Source organism: Cavia porcellus, unplaced genomic scaffold, assembly GCF_034190915.1.
Source record: "Cavia porcellus strain 051 isolate PalLab524CR breed Dunkin Hartley unplaced genomic scaffold, mCavPor4.1 scaffold_10, whole genome shotgun sequence".
In the NCBI taxonomy this organism is placed as follows: Eukaryota; Metazoa; Chordata; class Mammalia; order Rodentia; family Caviidae; genus Cavia; species Cavia porcellus.
The window spans coordinates 81,156,666-81,177,832 of NW_026947493.1; the positions used below are offsets into that span (position 1 = coordinate 81,156,666).

The following is a 21,167-nucleotide window of genomic DNA, read 5'->3' on the forward strand; positions in this document are numbered from 1 at the left end:
GAGACATCTTCACATTCAGAGACAGCAGGGGAGTGCACAGCGCTTGCCAGAGGACTGAAATTAGGTCATGAAACCTGCAAACATTGTCGCTGGCCTTCAACACCAACAGTGCCAACGGCGGGGTAGTGGATCACGCAGGCTGTTGTCAAAGAAGCTGCCCAGCGGCCAGCGGTCTTTGGGGTTTTCCATTATGCTTTGAAAAGGAAACACAGGCACTAGCAGCCACTACAGAACCCAATGGAGTATTTTCATCACATGTGTTTCTTACTATCTCAAAGCTGTTTCAAGTCCTTTCAGAGGAACTCAAAAGTAAATTCAGATAAAACTATGAGGCTCGCCATAGCTCTGCTTTCATGAAGATCATTAACACATCAGAGAAGGTGAAGGTCAGCATCAGGGGCCTGCTCTCTTAAAAATCAACATCTGTTTCCTTTTGAGGGTCTGCAGCAACCTAGATAAATGTAAATAACTGTAAATCAACTACATCTAATACCGGTATAGGAGGCTACTGAGAAATCTATCCTTCGTGCTACAGAGACATCTACACCAGCTGAGAACCCTAAACTGTGCCAGCATCTATTTGCCTAAAAAAACAGGAAAGAGAAATCCTTGCCAGAGACCATTTTAGGCAACACATCCATCCTACCAACCAGCAGGCAAAGCAAACCAGACAGCCAGCCTCTTAAATTTACATATCATTTTCAACCCACGTTAACTTCTAATTACTTCACATACAATACATGTCCCTCCCAGCGTGCACCCAGGAGCTGGAATTGCTGTTCTTTGAAAGGAAATTCGCTAGCACAAAGATCTATCACAGCAGCTTAAAGTTATGTCACCATGGGACATGGAAAAACAAACCTTAGAGTGAGACTAATTGCTTTGTGCCTGGAGAAGATGCAAGAGAAATCAGGACTCCGAGTCCTCCGAGTCACAGGAGGACGAGTTGGACACACGCTGGACCAGGCCGGACCATTAGTCCCACCCTGGCACCATGCTGTTTCTCCTGTGTTTGCCCTCAGAGATGACTATCTATCCTCCTTGCCCTGGGAGGATGGAATCCTGGGGCCTGATCACTGAGGGCTGGTGTTTGGCTAGATTAGGTCAACAAGAGTCATCAGCTTGAAAATGCCAGAAGGATAAAGAGGTTAAGTCAAGAAAACCGTTTCCTGCCTCCTTTGTACTTTGGGCATGAGAGTTCTGGCACCATCCACACTTCTCCGCGAACATGGCTATTGCATCTCAGAGCCTTTGGAAGTGTGGTACCTGGTCCAACTCCTTCCGGCCTAGGGGTAGAAATTGCTTCCGGCTCTGGCTACCCACCAGGTGTGTCACAATCTCCTATGGAACCCACTAATCCCTCCCTAAGTCATTCCGAGTCCTTTCATTTGTATCATCTGCTTTGAACTCTACTTGCTGCCAGGAGTTTGATAGACACAGGAGGAACTATAACCAAAGAATCTGGCAGAGTCCAGGACAAAGACATCTCTCCATAAACACTTGTTGAATGAAAGTATTCCCATGATGCCAGCTCCCCGCATAGGAAGCAGCAGAAGGACACAGGCTGGAGCACCCCGCAGCCTGCATCCCATCGCTGCCTGCATCCCACCGCTGCCTGCAAAGTCCTTTGGATGGTAAGCATACTTTCTCCCCAGCAACCCCTCCTGTCCAAGATGCATGGCACAGCTAGCTGTGTCTGCCCCTTAATCTGTACAGCCCCCGTCCCCACCACCATTCATTCAACAAGTATTTATAGAGCTTGGACTGTACAGAAAATATTCTAGCAAGGCGAGGCCGAGGACACTTTGTCCTCAGGTTATTTAGGTTACCCTTGTACACAGTGTCTGTTCCACTCTACCTGACAGAAACCGGAAACCACCGTGGAATTTCAAGGAAGGGACACTGAATTGTCCAGCCAAGGGCAACACCTAGTTCCACTATCTGAACCAGACTGGGGTCCGGGAAAGTAAGGGCTGGGGATGGCCAAGGTTTAAACTCAGTGGAAAATTATTATAGAGCAAAAGCAAAGGAGCGGGGAAAGGATATGGGGTTAAGACTCCAAGCTTCTGAGAGCAGCTACCGTTAAAAATGCATTTCTGAGATGCTACATTTTTACATAGTGAGCTTTGAGCGCATCTGTGACTTCAAGATCAATACTCAATAGAGTTATAAAAATTGGTTTTCCATCAAATCTACATTCCCGCTTCTCTTTCTTCTTCTCCACACACATTCTTTGGCCAGTCTTACTCTGGCACTCATACCTGAACATGCAAACTAGCAGAACTCTCCATTTCAGCCTTGGGCGGGGGGAAACTGCTCAGAATCGTAGGTGAAGACAGAGCTGCCAAGTGGTACCCGGGGGGCTCAGGCTTTGGCAGGACTGGACTGGCAAGAATGGAAGTAGCAAAGAAACAAAGGGAAAAGTGACCTCCCCAGGGTGCCAGGTGATGGCATGGTGCTAACAGATATTGGCTTACTTAGCACTGATTCTGCAGGAAACTTTAAAAAACCATCTTTGTCTTCCACCAAGGCAAGGACCAGAGGAGCACTGGCACCTGGGGACCGGGGCGCCAACCTGAAGAGTCCACTTACTCCTTGGGATGGTTCTTACCTCGGTTGTGGAAAGCACAGTGTCCTCGTCGAGGCTGAGCACGGCATCTGTGACGATGTTGTCATAGGGCAGAAAACGGCTGCTCATGACCTGGGCAGGTGGGAAGCAGGCGGGAGAGAGAGAAGGGGAAAGCGGTCATGTTAGAGTCTTGCTGTTGGGAGTGTCTCCACCCTCACCTCCACAACATCGCTCTACCATCAATACTGGAATGCTTGCATCACCAGTCAGTGCTGACTCAGGTGTTCAGAAATTGTTTTCCACACATGGACAGCATGCCAGACCCTTGCTGGTCAAAAGTAAGTAAGACACATGCCCTGTCTTTGAGGAGCTCATGGTCTGGAGAGCCCTGGAGGCAGAGGACCAGTTCTAGCTTGAAATGAAAAAAGCTGCCAGGAGTGCAGAGGCCTGAGTGGCCAGGAAGACAGAAGGCTTCACTGGAGAAGTGACACTGATGACCTTGATGGGCAGAGCTACCAACAAGAGCACAACGGGGCAGTAAGACAGGGCGTCCTCAGGTGCCCAGAACAGGGAGGAAACTACTGCACACAGGACAGGGAGAGGCTGCAGCAGCGACTGCAAATGCAGACCACACACCAGGGGAAGGTGTGCGAACATTTACACACTTGACTGTGTGGTTATTTCAGTACAGGTCATGATGAACACACGCACATCTAATTGGTGGCTGTCCCACCAAAGGTACTAGTCATTTACACATGATTTCATTACAATGAGGAGTTAGCTGGCTTCAATTTGAAACATTTAAATAAATGGCAGCACAAGGAGTTCACAGACTTAGGAAAATGCTGGAGGTGGTATTTGGACAAATTTTCCAGAGTTAGGCATGGTGAGATGTGTGTGTGTGGGTAGGTGTGCCCACGTGGGTGTATGTGTGCATGTGTGTCTGCGTGATAAGCTGGGAAAATGGGACTCAGAGGCCAGTCTGTGACAGTCACAGCTCACTTGTTTGTGCTGTATAAACACTAGCATCTTTGGAACATTTGGGATGCACCAGGAACTCTTCCAAGTCCTCCCAATGCCTGATCTCGTGGCATCTTTGGGACAACCCCTATTACAAAGGATAAACTGGGGCACAGAAAGGTTGAGTTTACCCTAGAGATGGAGCCCAGGTTTCTTCCCGGTGTTCTGCCCCCGGGAAGTACCTGTCTAAGGTCTGGGAAGCACCTTGAAGTGAACCTAAGCACACATGAGGCGTCCATGTGAAGGTATGTGACAGCACCTCCAAATCCACATGTGGAGACCCCAAGACAAGGCACACTTGCCATCCACTTTGAAGGCACCAGGGGTGGAGAATGAAGCCATTGAATGTGGGAGAAAAAGGCAGAGGGAGAGGGAGATGCTGAGCCACAGCCAGAGGTCCCTCTTACAAATCAGGGCACCCCAGTGCCGGGGAGCCAGCTTGACCACAGGCCTCGTCTCCAGTTCAGACTACGCGCCTGTGAAGTGACTGGAGATCTTCAGAGAGTAAAGGATAGAAAGTGGCCCAGCCACCTGCCTCAGGGAGCTCAGGGCTCGACCTGCAGTACAGATGGCTACAGGGGTGTCCTATGTATCTGTCAACTGGGTCAGGGTTTCATTTTTTTTTTTTAAAGGCCTTTCTCAGGCTTTCAAAATAAAATAAAACAAAACAAAACACAAAGTGATCAGCAACCCCAGAGACAAGGCACTCAGAAATCTCAGCCTGAAGTGATTCTCCTGGTACTGTTTACACGTCCACCGAGGAAGGAAGAGACCATTAGCTGCCAGCTTAGCGAAGCCCTGACCTTTCCCTTGTTAAGCCTACAGGGGAAAACTGCAAAGACAAGGCCCATAAATTCAAAGCAGAATTTTGCAGCCAAAACAGCACAGGCACCCACTTAAATCGAAGGCTAGGCGTGGTGACTGAAGGAGAATGAGCTGGGCAGGGGGCTTCTTCCCTAAGCATCTGCTCCAACTACTCGCTTTCAAGGGATCTGCCTGCCTCTCTCCTAACCCACTCCATCAACAAACAGGTTCCCAATTCCCCCACGGAAACCAGAGGCTTCCTTTTAAACACCCTGCCTCTGCCACCTTCCTGAAAGGATTAGGATGTGAAGCAGCCTGGGGCGATCCTGGGTAAACTGGCTTTTCTCTGTTCATTTAAGAAATACTTAGCTACCCTATGAGACCCCACTCTTTCAGAACTAACAAAGAACTAGTAAATGACCAAGAATCACCACATTACAATGTCTCTCGGGAAAACTGCTGACATTCATGGGAATCTTGGTGTTTGTACAACAGGCACTGGACTAAGCACCCTAAATGTCATAGATCCTTTAACCCACAACATGGGGCTATGTCTTGGCCAGGTTCCTCAGAGCACAGAGCCTGAAGCAAGACTAAAGTACAAATGCTTCACTAGAAGGGACAATAAATCCCAGGCCACTGAGATCGGGGAGAAGGCGTGGAAATGAAAACACAGCCCATTGGAATTAGTGGCCAAAGTGGAGGCTTGGACTGAACAAACTGCCCAGAGCCCAGGGGGAGCCAACACTGGGAGAGCCTGCAGCATCTCTCAATAGACCTGTGATACAGCCCCCAAAGTTCCCTTATTCCTCATTCTGTTTTATAAAGAAAGCAATCAGGAGCTTCTTTTCATCGAAAGTGAAAATAGGAAATCAATCAAGAGCAGAGCATGAAAATACAATACTACCTCAAGTTGAGTGGCTCCCGGCAAGTCAGACTGGGACCAGCCTGCATATCCTAGCATAACCTAGCAAAGTCATTATCTACCCATGTGAAGATCAGGCGACCCAGGAAAACATAAAATCCAAAGAACATCAAAGTTCAAAGTTGCCTATGTATGCGTAAGTCCTGCCCACAATGCAGGCGCGTGGTGACTGGAACACTGCCTTCCCTACCACAGGCTGCTGGCTAGGGAGATGGGCAGAAGGGGCTGCCAGCAGGAGCCTCTTGTGTGCCAGTTGCTTTCATGATACCAAAGCCTACAGTGAGACAGAGCCACAGGTAAGAAAGACTGACTCTGGGAGAAGGCGCTTCATCTCCACAGAGGCTCCCAAGCAGCTCTGATAACAGTGCTCCCCGCTGGGCTGCAGGTCTGCTGCCCAGGCCTGGTGCACAGAAGCTGTGATGGTGGGGACCAGGCGGATGATGCGGCAATCATCTGGTCCACATCACCATGACAATTCTCACCACATTACATCAAAACATATGAAACCACCACTTGTGTTGAGTCAGACGATGATTTCAAGTAGTTTGACCTAAAAAAATCACTGTGTATTATTCTGGCTCAAGGGTGTTTTTCTTACTGGGAGCCAGATTCTCATGACTTAATCCTTTGGAGACCTACAAAGTTAGGCTCTTAGACAACAGTGTTTCATCAATGAGTAGCTACTGATTTCTTCACATGGAGAAGATGAGAAGAAAACAAGAAGAAATTTGAGAAATGAGCTCACCGCTGGCTGCCCATAGGGAAGGACATTTCAAGGAGAAGCTAGAGGTGAGCAGGAGCTTAAAGGAAGTTACAGCATAGGTCTAGAGTGCCCCCCAAAACCTTGTGAGTTATCAGGTGATTGGATCCTGGGGTGCTGTACTCATGAGTGGACTGTCCTACAGAGGAGTTCAGAGCTGAATGTGCTACCAGGAGGTGGAGCCTGGTGGGAAGAGCTTCACCTCCTTTTCCTCCTCCCTCTCTCTACTTCCTGGCTGCCATGGAATGAGCAGCATTTCTCTGCCCGGCCCTTCCTCTAAAGCATTTCTGCCCTGGAACCGTCAGGCACGGACTAAAACCGTGAGCCAAAATAAACCTCTCCTCGTTCAAGTTGCAGCTGCTGGGTCCTGTGTCTCAGCAAAGAGGAAAGTGACGAAGCAGAGGATGTATTGGAATTCTGGAGGAGATGCATGGAGCAGGGTGGAAAGACATGTGAGAGATGGTAAAGAATAAGAAGAGGTAGGAAGCCACAGTGGGACTCAGACGACTGTAAACAGAGTCTGTAGGGGAAAAGCCATGACAGAGAGCACTGGAAGGCGGGCTCAAGCCACATCACATGGCCCAAATGTCAATTTAAACATTCGCAGGTGGAGTCCCTGAAGGGCCACATGAGGATTGGAAAACGGGGCCAGCAAGGCAGCATTGGTGAGACTCTTTGAATGGAGGCACCAAAACAAAATCAGGGTGCATGAAAATGTCCCTTTTAAGGCAACTGCCACGGAACACTATTCTCCAATTTGCAACTCATTTGGATTAATCAGTGGTGCAAAGCTTACCTGTAGCCACCAGCAGCAGCCTTACCCTGATCCTCACCATTTATGGAAAGATTGCGATTGCCAGACTTTGAGCTATTGAACCCTATAAGCAACCTAGGACACAGGCATTCCTGTTTGCACTCTGTGCATGAGGAAAGTATGGTTCCAAGAATTTAAAAATATATGCAAAGTGGAAAGCTACCAACAGTTCATCCTCAGAGCCGGGTTTTGTGGACTGAGAGCCCGTGATTGTCAAAGCAGAGGATGTTCAGAGTTTAGACATACAGTTTTGGAAAACATAGACAGGCCAGGACAGGACAAAGACTTCCAGGACCAGGTACTTGAGGGACCTTGCAAGACACGAAGGCTTCTCAGGGTTGCACAAATTAGGCTCCCCCAAACGTACCTTGCTCTCTCCTTCGATGACGATGACAGGCACAGCAGTGGCAGGCCAGCGATGTTTGGCAGGCAGGGGCTTGTCACAATTCCACAGAACAATGATCTGCAAGGGACACAGGTCATGAGATGGCTGTTTTCGGGGTATGTGCTAAGCTTCCAGCCCAGCCTCTTATAACAGAGAAACAAGCAGACAGCTGGAGCTCAGCAAGGTGGAACAGCAGACAGCAAACCTGGATTGTGAAGAGCACTCTCTCCCCTACAACCCTGGGAACTAGGGAGGGGGCAGGAAAAACAACCTAAAACTCAAGTCCAGGGACTGGGCAAAGCTGGAGCAGTACGAAGTAATTTTAAGGTTGCTGGAGCTCACTAATGTGGCTTTATATATGCCTGTATCTTAAAATGATGTGTGAGATGACTCTGATCGAGTTAAGTTAAAAATGTATACTGAACATCTGAGCATCTGCTGCGAGCTTGCACGCTAGCAGGCAACGTGGGCGAAATAAAAGGGTTCAAGACCGAACTGGGGTGAGCTCATGTTTTGGATTTCCCAGAATGGTTGATTTTATGTGGCTTGATAATTTCCAATAAAGGCATTTAGCTTAAAAAAAAAAAAAAAAAGCACACTTTAACATGATTTGATTCTTTTCTAGTTTGTGAAGCTTTTTGTCTGCACTGATTTTTTCATAAGTCAGAAAAACCACTTGTTAAAGAGTACGGATGTGATGCTGACTTGGAAAATATCATTATCACAGATATTGCCATTTCTTCTCAGTTTTATTTAGTTATTTAGTCTTTTTGAGACAGGGTCTCTCTATGCAGTTCAGGCTGGCCTTGAGCTCATTTTGTAGCCCAGGTTGGTCTCGAACTTGCAACAATCCTCCTGCCTCAGCCTCCTGAGTGTTGGGAGTACAGGTCTTTCAAATGTTACTCTATCATCTTGACATTTGAAAGCCAAATAACATGCCTGTGTATTCTCTAGATTGAGTGTGTGTGTGTGTGTGTGTGTGTGTGTGTGTGTGTGTGTATACCCGAGCATGCACATGTGCAGTCTCTCGGACACTGCCTGATACCTGGGCCGCTTTCCCTTCCTCTGCCTTGCTGGAAAAGTGGGGGAGGGGTGAAACAGTGGGCCAGGGAGCGGGGAGCAGGTGCACTCACCTGGGCACAGTACTGAGACTTGGCTGCAGCCACGAGAAGCTTCAACACTGGCTGGGACTGAGAGACCAGGGGGGTGACCGCATGGATGACTGCAGTGAATTTGGAGGGGGGCTTTAAACCTGGAATGGCGAGGAGAGAGGGGCCTCATAGAACCATGGAAACACGATTTAGAAAATTATGCCCTCCTGTTCCACTGCTTTACCCTAGAGCCCAGGTTCCCTGCTAGAAGCACATCTTCCCTTCGCTTCTCGTGTCCTGACTGTACAGAAACAATGTGAAAAGCTGCTCCTCGCCACGGCCTTAGTCCAGAGATCTCAATAAGTCACAGATCAGTGTCGCCTTCCAGGCTCTCCCCTGGATGGCCTCTGCCTGCCCAGTGACATTCCTTAGGTGCAGCGTCTAAACACACCCACTTCTGCACCCTCAAGCCAGTGAGTCTCTAGTCACTCACATCTTACTGTGGGCTTATATCAATGTGCTCCTCCCTGTAGGCTGTTTGCACATATCTGAGTCTTAATTATGCAATTAGGGGTTCGGCCTGATTAACAGTATTTTAAATAATGACCAGCAAGTGGGAAAAGCTAAAAGAACAGCTGCGGGAGCTGACTGTCTAGGTTTGAATCTTAGCGCTACCACTTAGTGGTTGTGGGAACCTTGGAAAAATTACTTAACCCTCTGTGTCCCTGCAGCTGTGAAATGGGGTTGCTAGGAACAATACACGAAGCAACGACTGCCACCCAAAGAGCAGTGAGCTTGTTTACCCCATGAGTCTCCTATAAAAACTCACTAAATAATGAGAAACAATTTAAGGACAACTTAAGAACCTTTTAAAACTTCATTAGTTTAAACTTACTAATCTGGCTCCTTAGTAGTTTCAGGGTGAACAAGGGCATTTGAATTAAGTTTTTATACTTATGGGGTAAAGGTTAGAATCGGACTACATGTGTTAAAGGATTATACACGTTTTGTAGAGAAAACTATATCATCCAATTAGTACTTGAGCCATAGCTTAGAAAGGAGCTAACTAACCTTCCCACTATCTGAATATACATTCAGGCAAGAAGAATAAACATGATTGAGGAATTGCCTTTTTAGCGGTAGAAATAAGTCACTGTTTTGAGCTTTTTCTGCAATCATTTAAGAAGCATCATTTACACACTTCTAATGTGCTAATTCTAAATGAAGATGCAGAATACAAGAAATACTGCTGACACCAGACAGCTACAAATCTCTAAATACATTACCCAAAGCGAGTTGTTTGCTGAAATTCATTTGATCCTCGTTATACCTCTGGTTTAGAGCAAAGGGTTTCTTGTTTGTTTGTTTAAAACATTGATCAATATTTCATGCCATGAATTTAAATTTCACCCTTTTTTTTTCAACTTTTATTTTTCTAAACTTGGTGTCAAGCTAAGCGTGTACAACTTAAAAAAGCAAAAGTCTATTTTAAACAACAGCGCAGAATGGAAACTCTTGAGTTCTTTTGCCACATCAACCTAAAAGATGCTTTGCTCTCCTAAGGTTTCTCGAGTTTGGAATTAAACGAGGGCGAAACATCCAAGATGCGTCCACATATACAAGTGCCCGAAGCAATGGTATAGTAGCACTTTTTGTTTCATCCTTGTGCCTATGCTGTAAGTAAACACTACTTCAGAGAAGAAATTGTCTCTCATTTCTATGCATAGCATTGCATTCACAGAGAATAAGTAAGGAGAATAAAGGTTAAAAGAATATCTATTTGCCTTGTCATCTAGTGTTATTTATTCGTTCCTCTTATTAACTGTTTTCCTTTGATATAGAACAGAGAAGTGGAACTGTGAAAAAAAGTGCTCTTCTAATTCTATTTTATATATTTTGAGACTTAAATTTCTAGCTAAATCCACTGTCATGGCCAAAATGATCCTCCATCTGAAAGAACTATTTCTCAACAAGAAATATCCCCATTAAATGTAGCTGGCAGCTACTCATGGGAAAAATAAGAACCTCCCACTCCCAGTGTTCCGTCAGGTCTATAATTCTTGAACCCAATCTGGTATTAGCAACAAGGCTCAGGAAGCAATCTCCGACGCAGGCTGTTGGGAAGATCGTACTGTTGGTCAGGAGAATCACAGGGCTTTAGTTCTGGATGGCATCTTAAGGGTGAATAAAGGCAGTTCCCTGGAAGGCAGTCACTCACCTAAATTAGCATAGTAGTAAGGAAAATCTCCCAGATAAGATGAATACTGCGGTAGTACGAACAATCCTCCAGGATGTTTGTTCCATATTAAACTGTTACGTGATATGTGCTTGAATATTCTGTCCTGAATAATCTAGAAAACAAAATCACAGCACACGGTGAGCATGAGACCCTGATGGCAATCTGATAAGGATCTCTCCTCCCAACCCCACCTCCATTCATGAAAATGTCTGCAAGAGAAGTAACAAACAGTAGAAAGTGACAGTGAAAGAGATCCACCGTACAACCTTGGGTGCTGGATAACTGAAGTTCTTTCTGTATTTCAACCTAAAAAAAAGTCAGTTATTTCTCAAAACATCCTACGTAACAAGATAAGAACTGTGGCATATGAAGACCACTACTAGTTATGCTAGTTCATTAGTTTCTTTGGATTCTGGGACTTGGCAGATCATTAAATTCTACATTCAGAGTCAAACGGTCTCCATTTCCAAGTTATCTGTCCGTTCAGTGTGAGCTGCCCACTTCAGGGCTTTCCCTCTGTGACTTCCAGACACTTGTAAGGATACCATCCACTCATTAAGATACGTTTGAGCACATAATTCACTTGATAAGGAATTTCATGTTTCCAGCAAGACTTTTTTGGAGTTAAAAAAAAAATCCTGGGGGCTAGGAGTGTAGCGCAATGATGCAACATCTTTAGCAGGCAGGAGGCTCTGAGTTTGATCCCTAAAACCTAAATAAATCACCATTTTTCCAGGTGCTCGTTTAACACAACATGATTTCAGGTACGATTTATTTTACATGGAGTTTTATTATTTGCTAAGTGAGTGGCACCCTCTTCTCATTTCCTTTCATGGCAACTGGAAATGTAGTAAAGTATCCTTGCACACCTTACCTGTTTATTTCCTAATGAGCGAAAAGGAAGCAGGTAGGAGAGCGGAAATGTAGACAAACACAAATAACCTTAGTTCAATGACTTCTGCATTTTATCTTTCATCCAGATCAAAATGGCTAATTTTATATGGGCGGGAGAGAGGTATCTGATGTGGTAGCTGTTTAGGAAACCAGCTAAAACACTAATGTTCACTCTCTACTACAGGAGGAATGTATTTCAATTCTGCTGTCCAGGCACTGATTCTGAGAACACTGTCATGGTTATATTTTATGGTTTTATTCTGTACAACACTTATTCCAAGTTTTTATAATGTATGTAGGTTTTGCAAGTCTACTGTCTATGTATTTCTTCTTTTGGTTTAGACCTTTTATTTTCCTTTCTGAATTCGTGCGCCATTCAGCATGTGGTTACTTAAGTAAGTCTGGATATTAAGACCAAATAAATTGACAATAGACCCCATTGTGTTTCTCACCTACAAATGAAAAGGCACTTGGCGATGCCACAAATGGGGTTGTTTACTCTGGGTCTGGGTAATCGTGCACGGTCAGAGGCTACCTTTTTGGTATCACAACATTATCTTTTAAAATTCCAAGGCATGCTAATCAGTTATAGGACTCTTCTAGATTATTAATATGCATTTTATATCCTCCTAAAATGAATCTCAACAAAAGGTATCAGCACAGGTATGAGAACAACAACAAACGCTGAATTTAACCTTGGCCAAGCAATTTGCCACATTTATTTCTCACCTTCCTCACTTGTAATAAAACAATAAAATATCCTATTAATAACAAGGGCCTCTCAGAATTTAGAACGGTTGCCTGTGCTTTTATACTTGATTGTTGCCATGAAAAGAAATTTTCAATCCTGAGTTCATTTCCTAGGTAGAGGCTTTGCCATTTTTGCATGGCTGTTCTATAATAGGTATCATAATAGGAATCATGGTTTACTTATGCTAAAAGACCAATGACAGGGTATTTTTCCATGCAAAAGAGTGGACATATTTATGAGTAAAATGTTTCCACATTTCTCATTGATTCTTTAAGACCTGGGTGAAGGATATGAACACCGTTCACCTGCATTGTCAAACCTCTTTCTAAAAAGATGATGTACCCTTGCCTCGTCAAAAGTCTGAAAGAGCATAGATCTCATTTTGACAAATCAAAAGATGCTCTTTTCTCTTGCCTATATCCAACTCTCCTCCTCACTACACTGGACATCTCCCAGCTCCTGTCATGGTACTCGGTGATTACATTTATTGTTGTAGAAGAAGACATCACACTTAGACGTTGGACACTTCTTATCTATGAAACAAATCAGCAGACTGATATACAAACACACATATGCAATGCAAGAATCGCTTTGTTAAGGAAAGTCCAGAATGAAGGCTTGAAAGATATTTCTTATTAAGTGATTTAAAGGAAGGAATTAGAGGCTTCTTCTTTTCTATGTGCCATTTTGTTTATAAAATAAAGGGTAAGTGGTTATTAGCTAGCTAGTCTATATGACCCTGGTTAGATCTGCTGACCGAGCCTTCTACATACACTGTCCCCTCTCTCAGAGCTAAATAAAGCAACCTGGTATTTCTACAATCCCATTGATTTTAAAATAGTACAACAGCACAGCATCACTAATACCATGGATTGACTATGCAAAGTCAGATATCTGAGGAAGAAAATTCAGAAAAATTCATGAAGTCCCTAAAAATGTTCTCTTGACTACCACTAGTTGTCTCCAGCTTTCTAATCTCAGGCACTTTTTCTCCCTCGTCTTGATTCTGACTGAGTTCCTACAGTTCAATTCTGCTACCAGGTTCCTGTGCAATATGCTGACAAAGAAAGAAAGACTTCACGGTGTCTCACTGTTGTCCGCATCGTTACTTCTCAGTCTGCAGCAGGAACACTGCTCCATTCCAAGGTGCAGCATTCGGCACTTCCCCCACCGGAAAATCTAACAGAACCTCAGTTGGGACAGAGATGTATGAAGAAATAAAGGTACTGACAACGCGCCCTTGCCATGGGAGGCAGGGACGGGGAATCCTGTTTTCAACTGTGCCTCAGTCTACCTACAAATCCAAAGCTCGTATTCTCCACAGACTCAGTAGTCCCACACCTTTGGCTTGTAATACAGTGAGGAAGAAAGAAGGACCCAGAATTCCGGAATCAGCATAGCACACCCGAGGAGAACCCTCAATGCTCTGCTGCCTAAAATTACCTTCAAATTGCTTTCACATTTAAGAGCTCCAGCACTGATCAGATCACTAATTTCTATGGCAAGTGGGTATTTTTGATGCCCAAGTCTTAAGCTGTGAATGTGCACATACTGGGTTTGCTTATTTGTGTACATGGTTAGCATTTTCTGTGATTTGCCCTGCTTTTCTGTGTATGCTGACTTCTGGAGTGATCTCAGTTCTGAATTAACAGGGGAAAGTGAGGGGTATCTCTCCTGCAACTTGACTGGGAGGTCAAATTGTTACACCCAATCTTGAGATAACATAAAGAGATTGGACAGTTGCTATGAATTGGAATAAAGGATGTTGTTTTTAGTGTTTTAAAAAGCAACTGTGTAGCTAAAGAGTTGCACAGCTTAAATCCAAGTAGAAGGAGGTTGTTCCAGGGTCAGACACCAAAACATTGACTTAATATCCTGTTCTGATGAATGTAACACACCCAAGTGTTGCTACAGGGTAACAGACCACTGCTACCTTAATACACAAGAAAATGACCTGTGCAATAAACCAAATTCAAGAGGAATATAATTATAAGACACGGTCTAGCAAAGGTGCATCTGCATGTATATTAACTGTGATCCTTTAGGCTAATGATTCACAGCTATAGAAGGTTACCTCTGGCAGCTGGCGAGCATCTAGGGCAGTGATGGAGAACCTTTCAAAGCTTTCAATGATAACAAACACCCAGCTATGGCATTCGCACCACAGGTTTGCCACTACAGCTGTAGGGTGACACAAATTTCATGAAGACCAATTTGGCAAAAACTGAATTAAAATAAGCCTTAGAAGTGCCTACAGTCGTGGGCTCAGTAATCTCCTGTGAGGGACTCTGTCTTAATGCAGTAAGCAGAAATGCAGTTCAAGATACATGCAAAACATTATAGCTTGGACAAGGACAATTGTCCATGAAAATAAAATTATGAGAAATAACATTGACAACAGGAAACAATAGCAGGGTGGCTGAGCAGACAGAGATCTACTGCTGGTTGGATATTGGGGTGAAAAAAGTTAAAATGTGATCTGGATGCATTAAGAGATAGAGAAGACAAAATTAAAAGACCAGAAACACCAAGGCAAAAATAACGAGAAACGTGCTGGGACACTACACAACTTATTAATTAAAAAAAGAAAGAGACAGAGAAAAAGGAGAACAGCTTATTCAACAAGGATTATATATAAAAATTGGATGAAATGGTTAAATCCATAAATACAAAAAAAGGAACCATGAATGTACTAAAAATATGTTTCTATATGTGTATACATAGATGAATAAAATCATGAGTTGAAATGTGCCTTCTTCAAAATAGCAAATGGGGAAGCCACAGATGAAAACATTGACTAATCATAAATAAAACAGAAAATCATACTATAAATTGGAGAGAAACACAACAAAGAACCCAAAAGTAATTGCAATATTGCAGTAATTCCTTTTTTCTTTCTTTGCTGTCTGAGCAAGAAATATATTAAAATATTTGTTTTACCAATATCCTAAGAAATACAAGTTAAGAACATGATTTATTATTTTTCACAATACAACATTTAATATTAATGAAGAATAAAAATCCAAAACAATGAAAACAGATCTTTTCATGTTAGGTGGAAGGGAGTATAAATTTTTTTGGTTCTACTGTGGGTGACCTGATGAATCACATAGAAATCTCAGCACTGGAGAAGTTGAACCAGGACACTTGAGCTAAAGGAATTTATCCTAAGGAAGTGACCCCGCATCTGCACAATTTAGCTTCAAGGCTTTTGCTTTGATGATGTGTACACTGATGAGAATTTAAAAACAACTACAATGTATCTAAATCGGGAATTTAAGCCATTAATTGATACCATAAATGAAATATTATACAGTCATTAAAATAACTGAAGAATTACAAAAACAAGACATTAAGAAAATAGTTCCAATATATCATTCAGCTGAAAAGCATGTTATATTTCCAATACAGAAAGATATGTTTAAAATTAAAAATCACAAATTTTACATTTGTATGTGAAAAACTGAAGTACACATGCTTATATGGACCTACAGTGTGTCTATAGTGGTTTGTATGGGTAGGTTTTTTTTTTTTTTTTTTTTTTTTAATGCTTTAAGGACTTTCTCAAATGAACATGTACTTGTTTGACAAAAATCACTACGTATTTCAAAAAATTAACAAACAGAAGTTAACTTCCAACTCTCTTTACGATCTTAGATGGACAACAGAATTAAGGAGCAGGGCAGACTCTGTTGGATTCTCCAATCTGCTGGCATGGACAGAAGGGAAAGCTTGCGAGGACCGAGCTTCTGGGGCAGGAAGGAACCTTGGCTTGCAGTAAGGAGGGTCTGAGGACCACCAGGAGGACCCTGCTGCCCGCATGGCAGGATGCTGGGTCCTGAGCAGCGAATTTCACCCGGCCCTGGGACAAAAACACACACAGCCCCCGGGAGGTGGAGCCGAAGTGCAGGCCAGCGTAGCTGATGCCCTGCGTGCCCGTGACTTCGGAACTGGATGGCAAGAAAGGTGCGTGTGGCGCACACCGGGTGGCCTGAATTTCCTTCCAATGACTCAGACCTCACAGGCATGCTGCAAATGACACCTGCTTTAGGAGCATAACTGGTTCCCAAAGGCAGTGCTAACAGCCCATCCCGTTCTGCACACGCCTCTGAGCTGCCTGGGTGCTGAAGCTCCCCACGGACCTCCGCCCTCCCTCCTGCTAGGCTGGAACTCATGAGTATGCAGTTTCCTACATCTTTTCTTAGCTTTTTGCGCTGCTTGGGTGTAGCCTCGGGCCATTGCAAGCTGCTCTACTTCCAAAGGTTTTAATCATCTCCATCATTCCCTTCTGTTTCTCCTCCTGTGTAACAAAAGCAGCTGAGATGGTCACCTAGCAGGCTAAAACACTGTCGGCTTTCACAAAGCTTAACACTTTCAGCACCAGGTGGTTGCAATCCCAATTTTCTTGTCCACGTAATCTTGCAATGCAGATGCTGGTTGATTGGAGATGCTGGTTGGGTGGACTGCAAATCTCCTGAGAATTAATTTTGTTGCCTGCTCCCCCCAGCTCCCCTCGTCTATGATGGCCACTGATCTACTCCTATTTCTAGAGAGATAGAAGATTTTCTCCTACTGTTTGTTATCTTTTGCCTAAATGAGCTGTAGAGGTCTGTCTTCAAAGGATGCCTCCAAGTATGACAGCAAGACAGTCATCACCCACGCACCCCTGTGTGACATAGGAGCCAGCCTCTGCCCGTTTTGGCTATCCAGAAACGAGAGTATTTGCTTGGGCAAGACAAAGCAGATCAAAGAGGGTTAATCAGCATATCCAAGTACAGAAAACTTGGGTTTTCCCCATTTGACCAACTATGCACCATCAACAGCAGGAGACAAGTCAATAAAGGACTCTTGTTCAAGACCACAAACCAAGCAGTCTGACTTACCTCTAGTGTAGTTAATACAATCTTCTCAACTGAAGAAAAATAAGCCTCCCACAAGAATTGTGTCTGCTGTCTAAGTGCTAGGATTTTATCCTGATGAATAGACCTGATTGTAGAAGGAATCTGCAATATAAAGTGAACACAGAGTAATTATAACTGTAAAACAAAGAGGTGTTCTTGATCAAAACAACCCAACAGGGTTACACTTTAATACTTCACAGCGTCGGCCTCGAGCACACAGCCATGTCAGAAGCAGCAGCTCCTAAGGAGAAATGGCCGTGAGAAGCTTCAGGTACAAACAGCTCCAATGAGCCAGCTTTTGATGCACAGAAGCTATGCATTAACTTAGTTCACTTCTAAGACTGATTTGCAACTAGTCAGCTGCTGAGGATATTCCTATAAGTCACAATTGTTTCAGCTTCTGAGAGCCTCAGAAATCCTCAACCCTGCATGTGAGCGATGGAATTTTACATACAGCAGCCACAGGCTTTGGGGAAAATCCCAAAGACTTCATCCTCCAAGCGGTTCAAAGGTTATTCCCCCAGGGCCTCTAAAATATCTATAAAAGGGCTCTGCAGAGAATGTCGAAGCGCCCCCCCCATCTAACGGCAGCCAGGGTTAGACACATCTATGTGTCCATCCCTCCTCCCTCCCTCTGTGAGCCTTCTCACTCCCGGATCTCTCTTTCGGGCTCCAGTCCTTATCCAATCTGACTGCAGACTTTCACACATCACGTATCTTTAGGGACATGCTGCTCTCCACCAAGCTACACCATCTTAAAAGTGTTCTGTCTTGTCCACTCTGCTACCCATTTTAAGGCTAGAAGAGTGGTGCTTTATGTCACAGTTATTCAAGAAATAAGAACTGAATTTAGCATAGCCGCTTGAAGCCACTATCATCAGGATGCCATGGTTTTTAATAGTTGAGCTTAATGGTTAAGCTCATAGCAGCTGGATGGTCCAAGGTAGGAATTTTGCCTCTAGCTGTGCTTCCCTGGACCGGACAGACAATCTTTCAAACACTCCATTTCCACACTTATAAAATGGAGCAAGTGAATGTCATACAGCCTCATGAAATTTATGCAAGTTCTTAGCACAGAGCCCTAAAACGCGAGGCGTTTAATTAATATTGCTTGTTAGTACTGACCTCATTATTATTGACATTAGGGTGGTACTATTCTAAATTGGACCCCTTGATTCTATTCAAAGTTAGGCCAATTGCTAAACGTCTCCCGGGAGCTCTGAAATGGACTTCCTGGGTCTCTGGTTAAGTGTCTCAGGCTTGTTTCTTATTTTCACGACCGACCAAGTCTGTTTCCTTTATGGAGCCTATGTTCTTTGGAGAGATTCCTTGTGATTAGCAAATGCCCTTCTGTGCTCACCTCTTTGTGCATGCTTGCCTCCCTAATGCATGACTAATCAGACAGACATGGGAGCCTGGGCTGAAAGTGGAAGGCTCAGTTCACTTTCATAGGCAAGTTATGCAGCACCCTGGATGGAGAGCATGACCAAGTTCCCATTAGAGGGGAAGAGATGGCAGCACGCTGATTCAAGACTCTGCGGGCCGAGCAGTGACTGCTGTACAGTGAAACCAGAAGGAAGCGCGCACTGCCCTGGCCATGGCCAAAACCAGATACTAAATCTGTGCCTCGCGGTGCACATGTGGATTCACAACACTCAAGAGAAAAACAAACACAAAATGCAGCAGGGAAAGGAGAAATACTGGCAGGTAACTTGAGCCCGACATCAGAGGTTCAAGTCAAGTGTCAACAAAGCATCCTTGGAGGAGATTCAGGGAGTGTTCACATTACAACTCCGCAGTACTCTAAGAAAATCTAATTTTATTTACTCATTGAGAGAACTACCTAGATTGTCAAAGAAAGATTAGAAAAAAAGTCACCCTGCTTAATTTGCATCATCATGCTCTCTTTTAAATGTCAGTGGTCATCCCGAGTTGCTATCAATATTTTATCTCAGTCACAAGAAACAGATCCACTAGAAAAATGCCTAAAGCTGTCATCACTGTGTGGTCCCCAGAAAACTGAGTCTGTGTGGTTCTGAAAGGTGAACAGGAGTATCAGTGATTCTCCCGCCACGGTGACTGCTGTCTTATAGCCACACCTTGGTTGGTCTACCAAGAGCTGTGCGCATGGCACAGGCATCGGACAGCACTCTACAAAATGCCTGGAAGACAGCTGCAATTGATTGAAAAGTCAGAGTTCCAAGTTTCAATGGCATTTGGCTATTGGTTATTAATGTGCCTGTCCTAAGAGACAGGTATGGGAAAGTGATGAATTAATTCCAATCTGGCCAGATTGCTTTGGAAGTGGAAGAACTCGATGAAGTCTTAATAAAAGGTCATGTATGGTAACCAGACTAACAGAACTTACAAAAATAGATATAGAAAAGCCACAGTAAGCTCTCTTGGTGACAGGATGACAAGAATATATGCAAATAAAAACATCCGAGCTGTTCTAAAACAGGAAATGAAAAAGAGTAACATAACAGAAACATTTCCCAGAGCACACTTTTGGGCACAATGCCAGATCTTTAAAACCATTGTTAACGACAGGACAGTGGCTGCTGGGACATGGAGGCAGCTGGGCAAAGCAGACTGCAGATGAGCAGGAAAATCACCAGCCAGTTTGGGTGGATGGGTGGGTGGAGCACGAAAGACACAAATCTTTCAGAGTCAAACCAAAAAACCTGTCCAGAAAGAGAAACACCAGACAATGTTGGTGACATGGTAGATACTGGCCAGCTATAAGGAAGTGGCCTGGAACGCGGCCTACCCTCGAGGAAAAACTCCAGATGTGTTCTGGTCAAATCCATAGGCCCCTCATCTCATCAGTGGAAAAACTATGGGCGGTGTTCCTTGTACCCAAATTTCCTTTCATGGGCATGCATTATTAAAAAATAAGGGGCTGGAGTTAGCTCAACAGCGCAAGTGTCTGCCTGGCAAGTATAAGGTTGTGAGTTTGATCCCTGGGATCCAAACCAACAATAACAACAACAATAGCCCAAAACAAAAATCAAAACCAAATTCTTTTAAAAAATAGAAATGGACAGAAAAAGGCAATGCAGAAAAGTACCATGTATACTATTTTTTGGCTCTTTGAGAGTAAATAAGTCAGATATAGATGACCTCTGCATGGGGTGAACCCACTCTTCCTAGGTTTGTCTGCAAGGACCTCCCCAAGGAATCATAGCAGGGATTCACCACCATCAAGGCGATCCCATCTCCAAAACTCCAGGTCCCTTTGTACCATGCTGTTGTTAGGGCAGAATGAGACAGCCCAAATGAGCAGAATCTGCCATTCCACAGCCCATATCTCTCTCTTTGGTTTCATTTCTGGGATTACAGCAACCACGAGGACCACAGGCCCGAGGCCCGGATGGAAGGAAAGCTGGTGGAGCTGTGATTGCCGGGCTTTCCTAGCCCACAGCTCACTCAGCCACTCTACTTCACCTGTTGCTCAGAGGAGAGGGAGGAGGAGAGGGAGGACTGCATTATGCTGGCTCAGCAGCCAGCAGCAGCACGGCAGAATCAATAACAGTCAGAAACGCAATTTTCTAGATATCGAAAATAAAAAAGGAAAAAGCAAGGTCATTAGAGATAATCTTTCCAGAAATATGTTTGGTGATTTAAAGATTGTAAAATATCACAAAAGAAAACCATTAAAAGACGGCAATTTTTAGAGGAAAGAGCACGGTGATTTATGGTGAACCTCCAAATTATAGCACGGAGGGGCTTCAGCAATCCATCCTGGCTGTTCTCGCCTTTGCATTTCTCTGAGTTGTGTGTCCTCCTCGCTCCTTGGAGCAGCTGACTTTGCGTAGGGGCTGCTCTCTTAAAGAATATCCAAAAGATAGCACTGGTGCAGGCAGCCAGACAGATCACGCAAGTAAACATAGTGCTAAGCATGAGAGCCAATCTAAGAGACAGTGCTTCCGGCACAGTAATCTGAAGGAAGTGTGGAGCCAGGGGAACGGAAGCTGAAGGGTCAGGGCAGTATCCTTTCTAACCTCCGGTTCC

The 21,167-nt window shown here is 44.3% G+C and overlaps 1 protein-coding gene across 1 annotated transcript in view; it reads right to left on the reverse strand.

Annotated features, from left to right (window-relative positions):
- Window positions 1-21,167, reverse strand: part of Ext1 (exostosin glycosyltransferase 1) — a 262,248-nt gene that overhangs the window by 9,537 nt on the left and 231,544 nt on the right. Inside the window, exons 4-8 of the mRNA XM_003479827.4 lie at window positions 17,136-17,255; window positions 10,587-10,719; window positions 8,411-8,529; window positions 7,260-7,355; window positions 2,612-2,701 (exon numbers count right to left, since the gene is read on the reverse strand). Of these exons, the coding sequence (XP_003479875.1) occupies window positions 2,612-2,701; window positions 7,260-7,355; window positions 8,411-8,529; window positions 10,587-10,719; window positions 17,136-17,255 (558 nt within the window). The remainder of the gene's footprint in view (window positions 1-2,611; window positions 2,702-7,259; window positions 7,356-8,410; window positions 8,530-10,586; window positions 10,720-17,135; window positions 17,256-21,167) is intronic.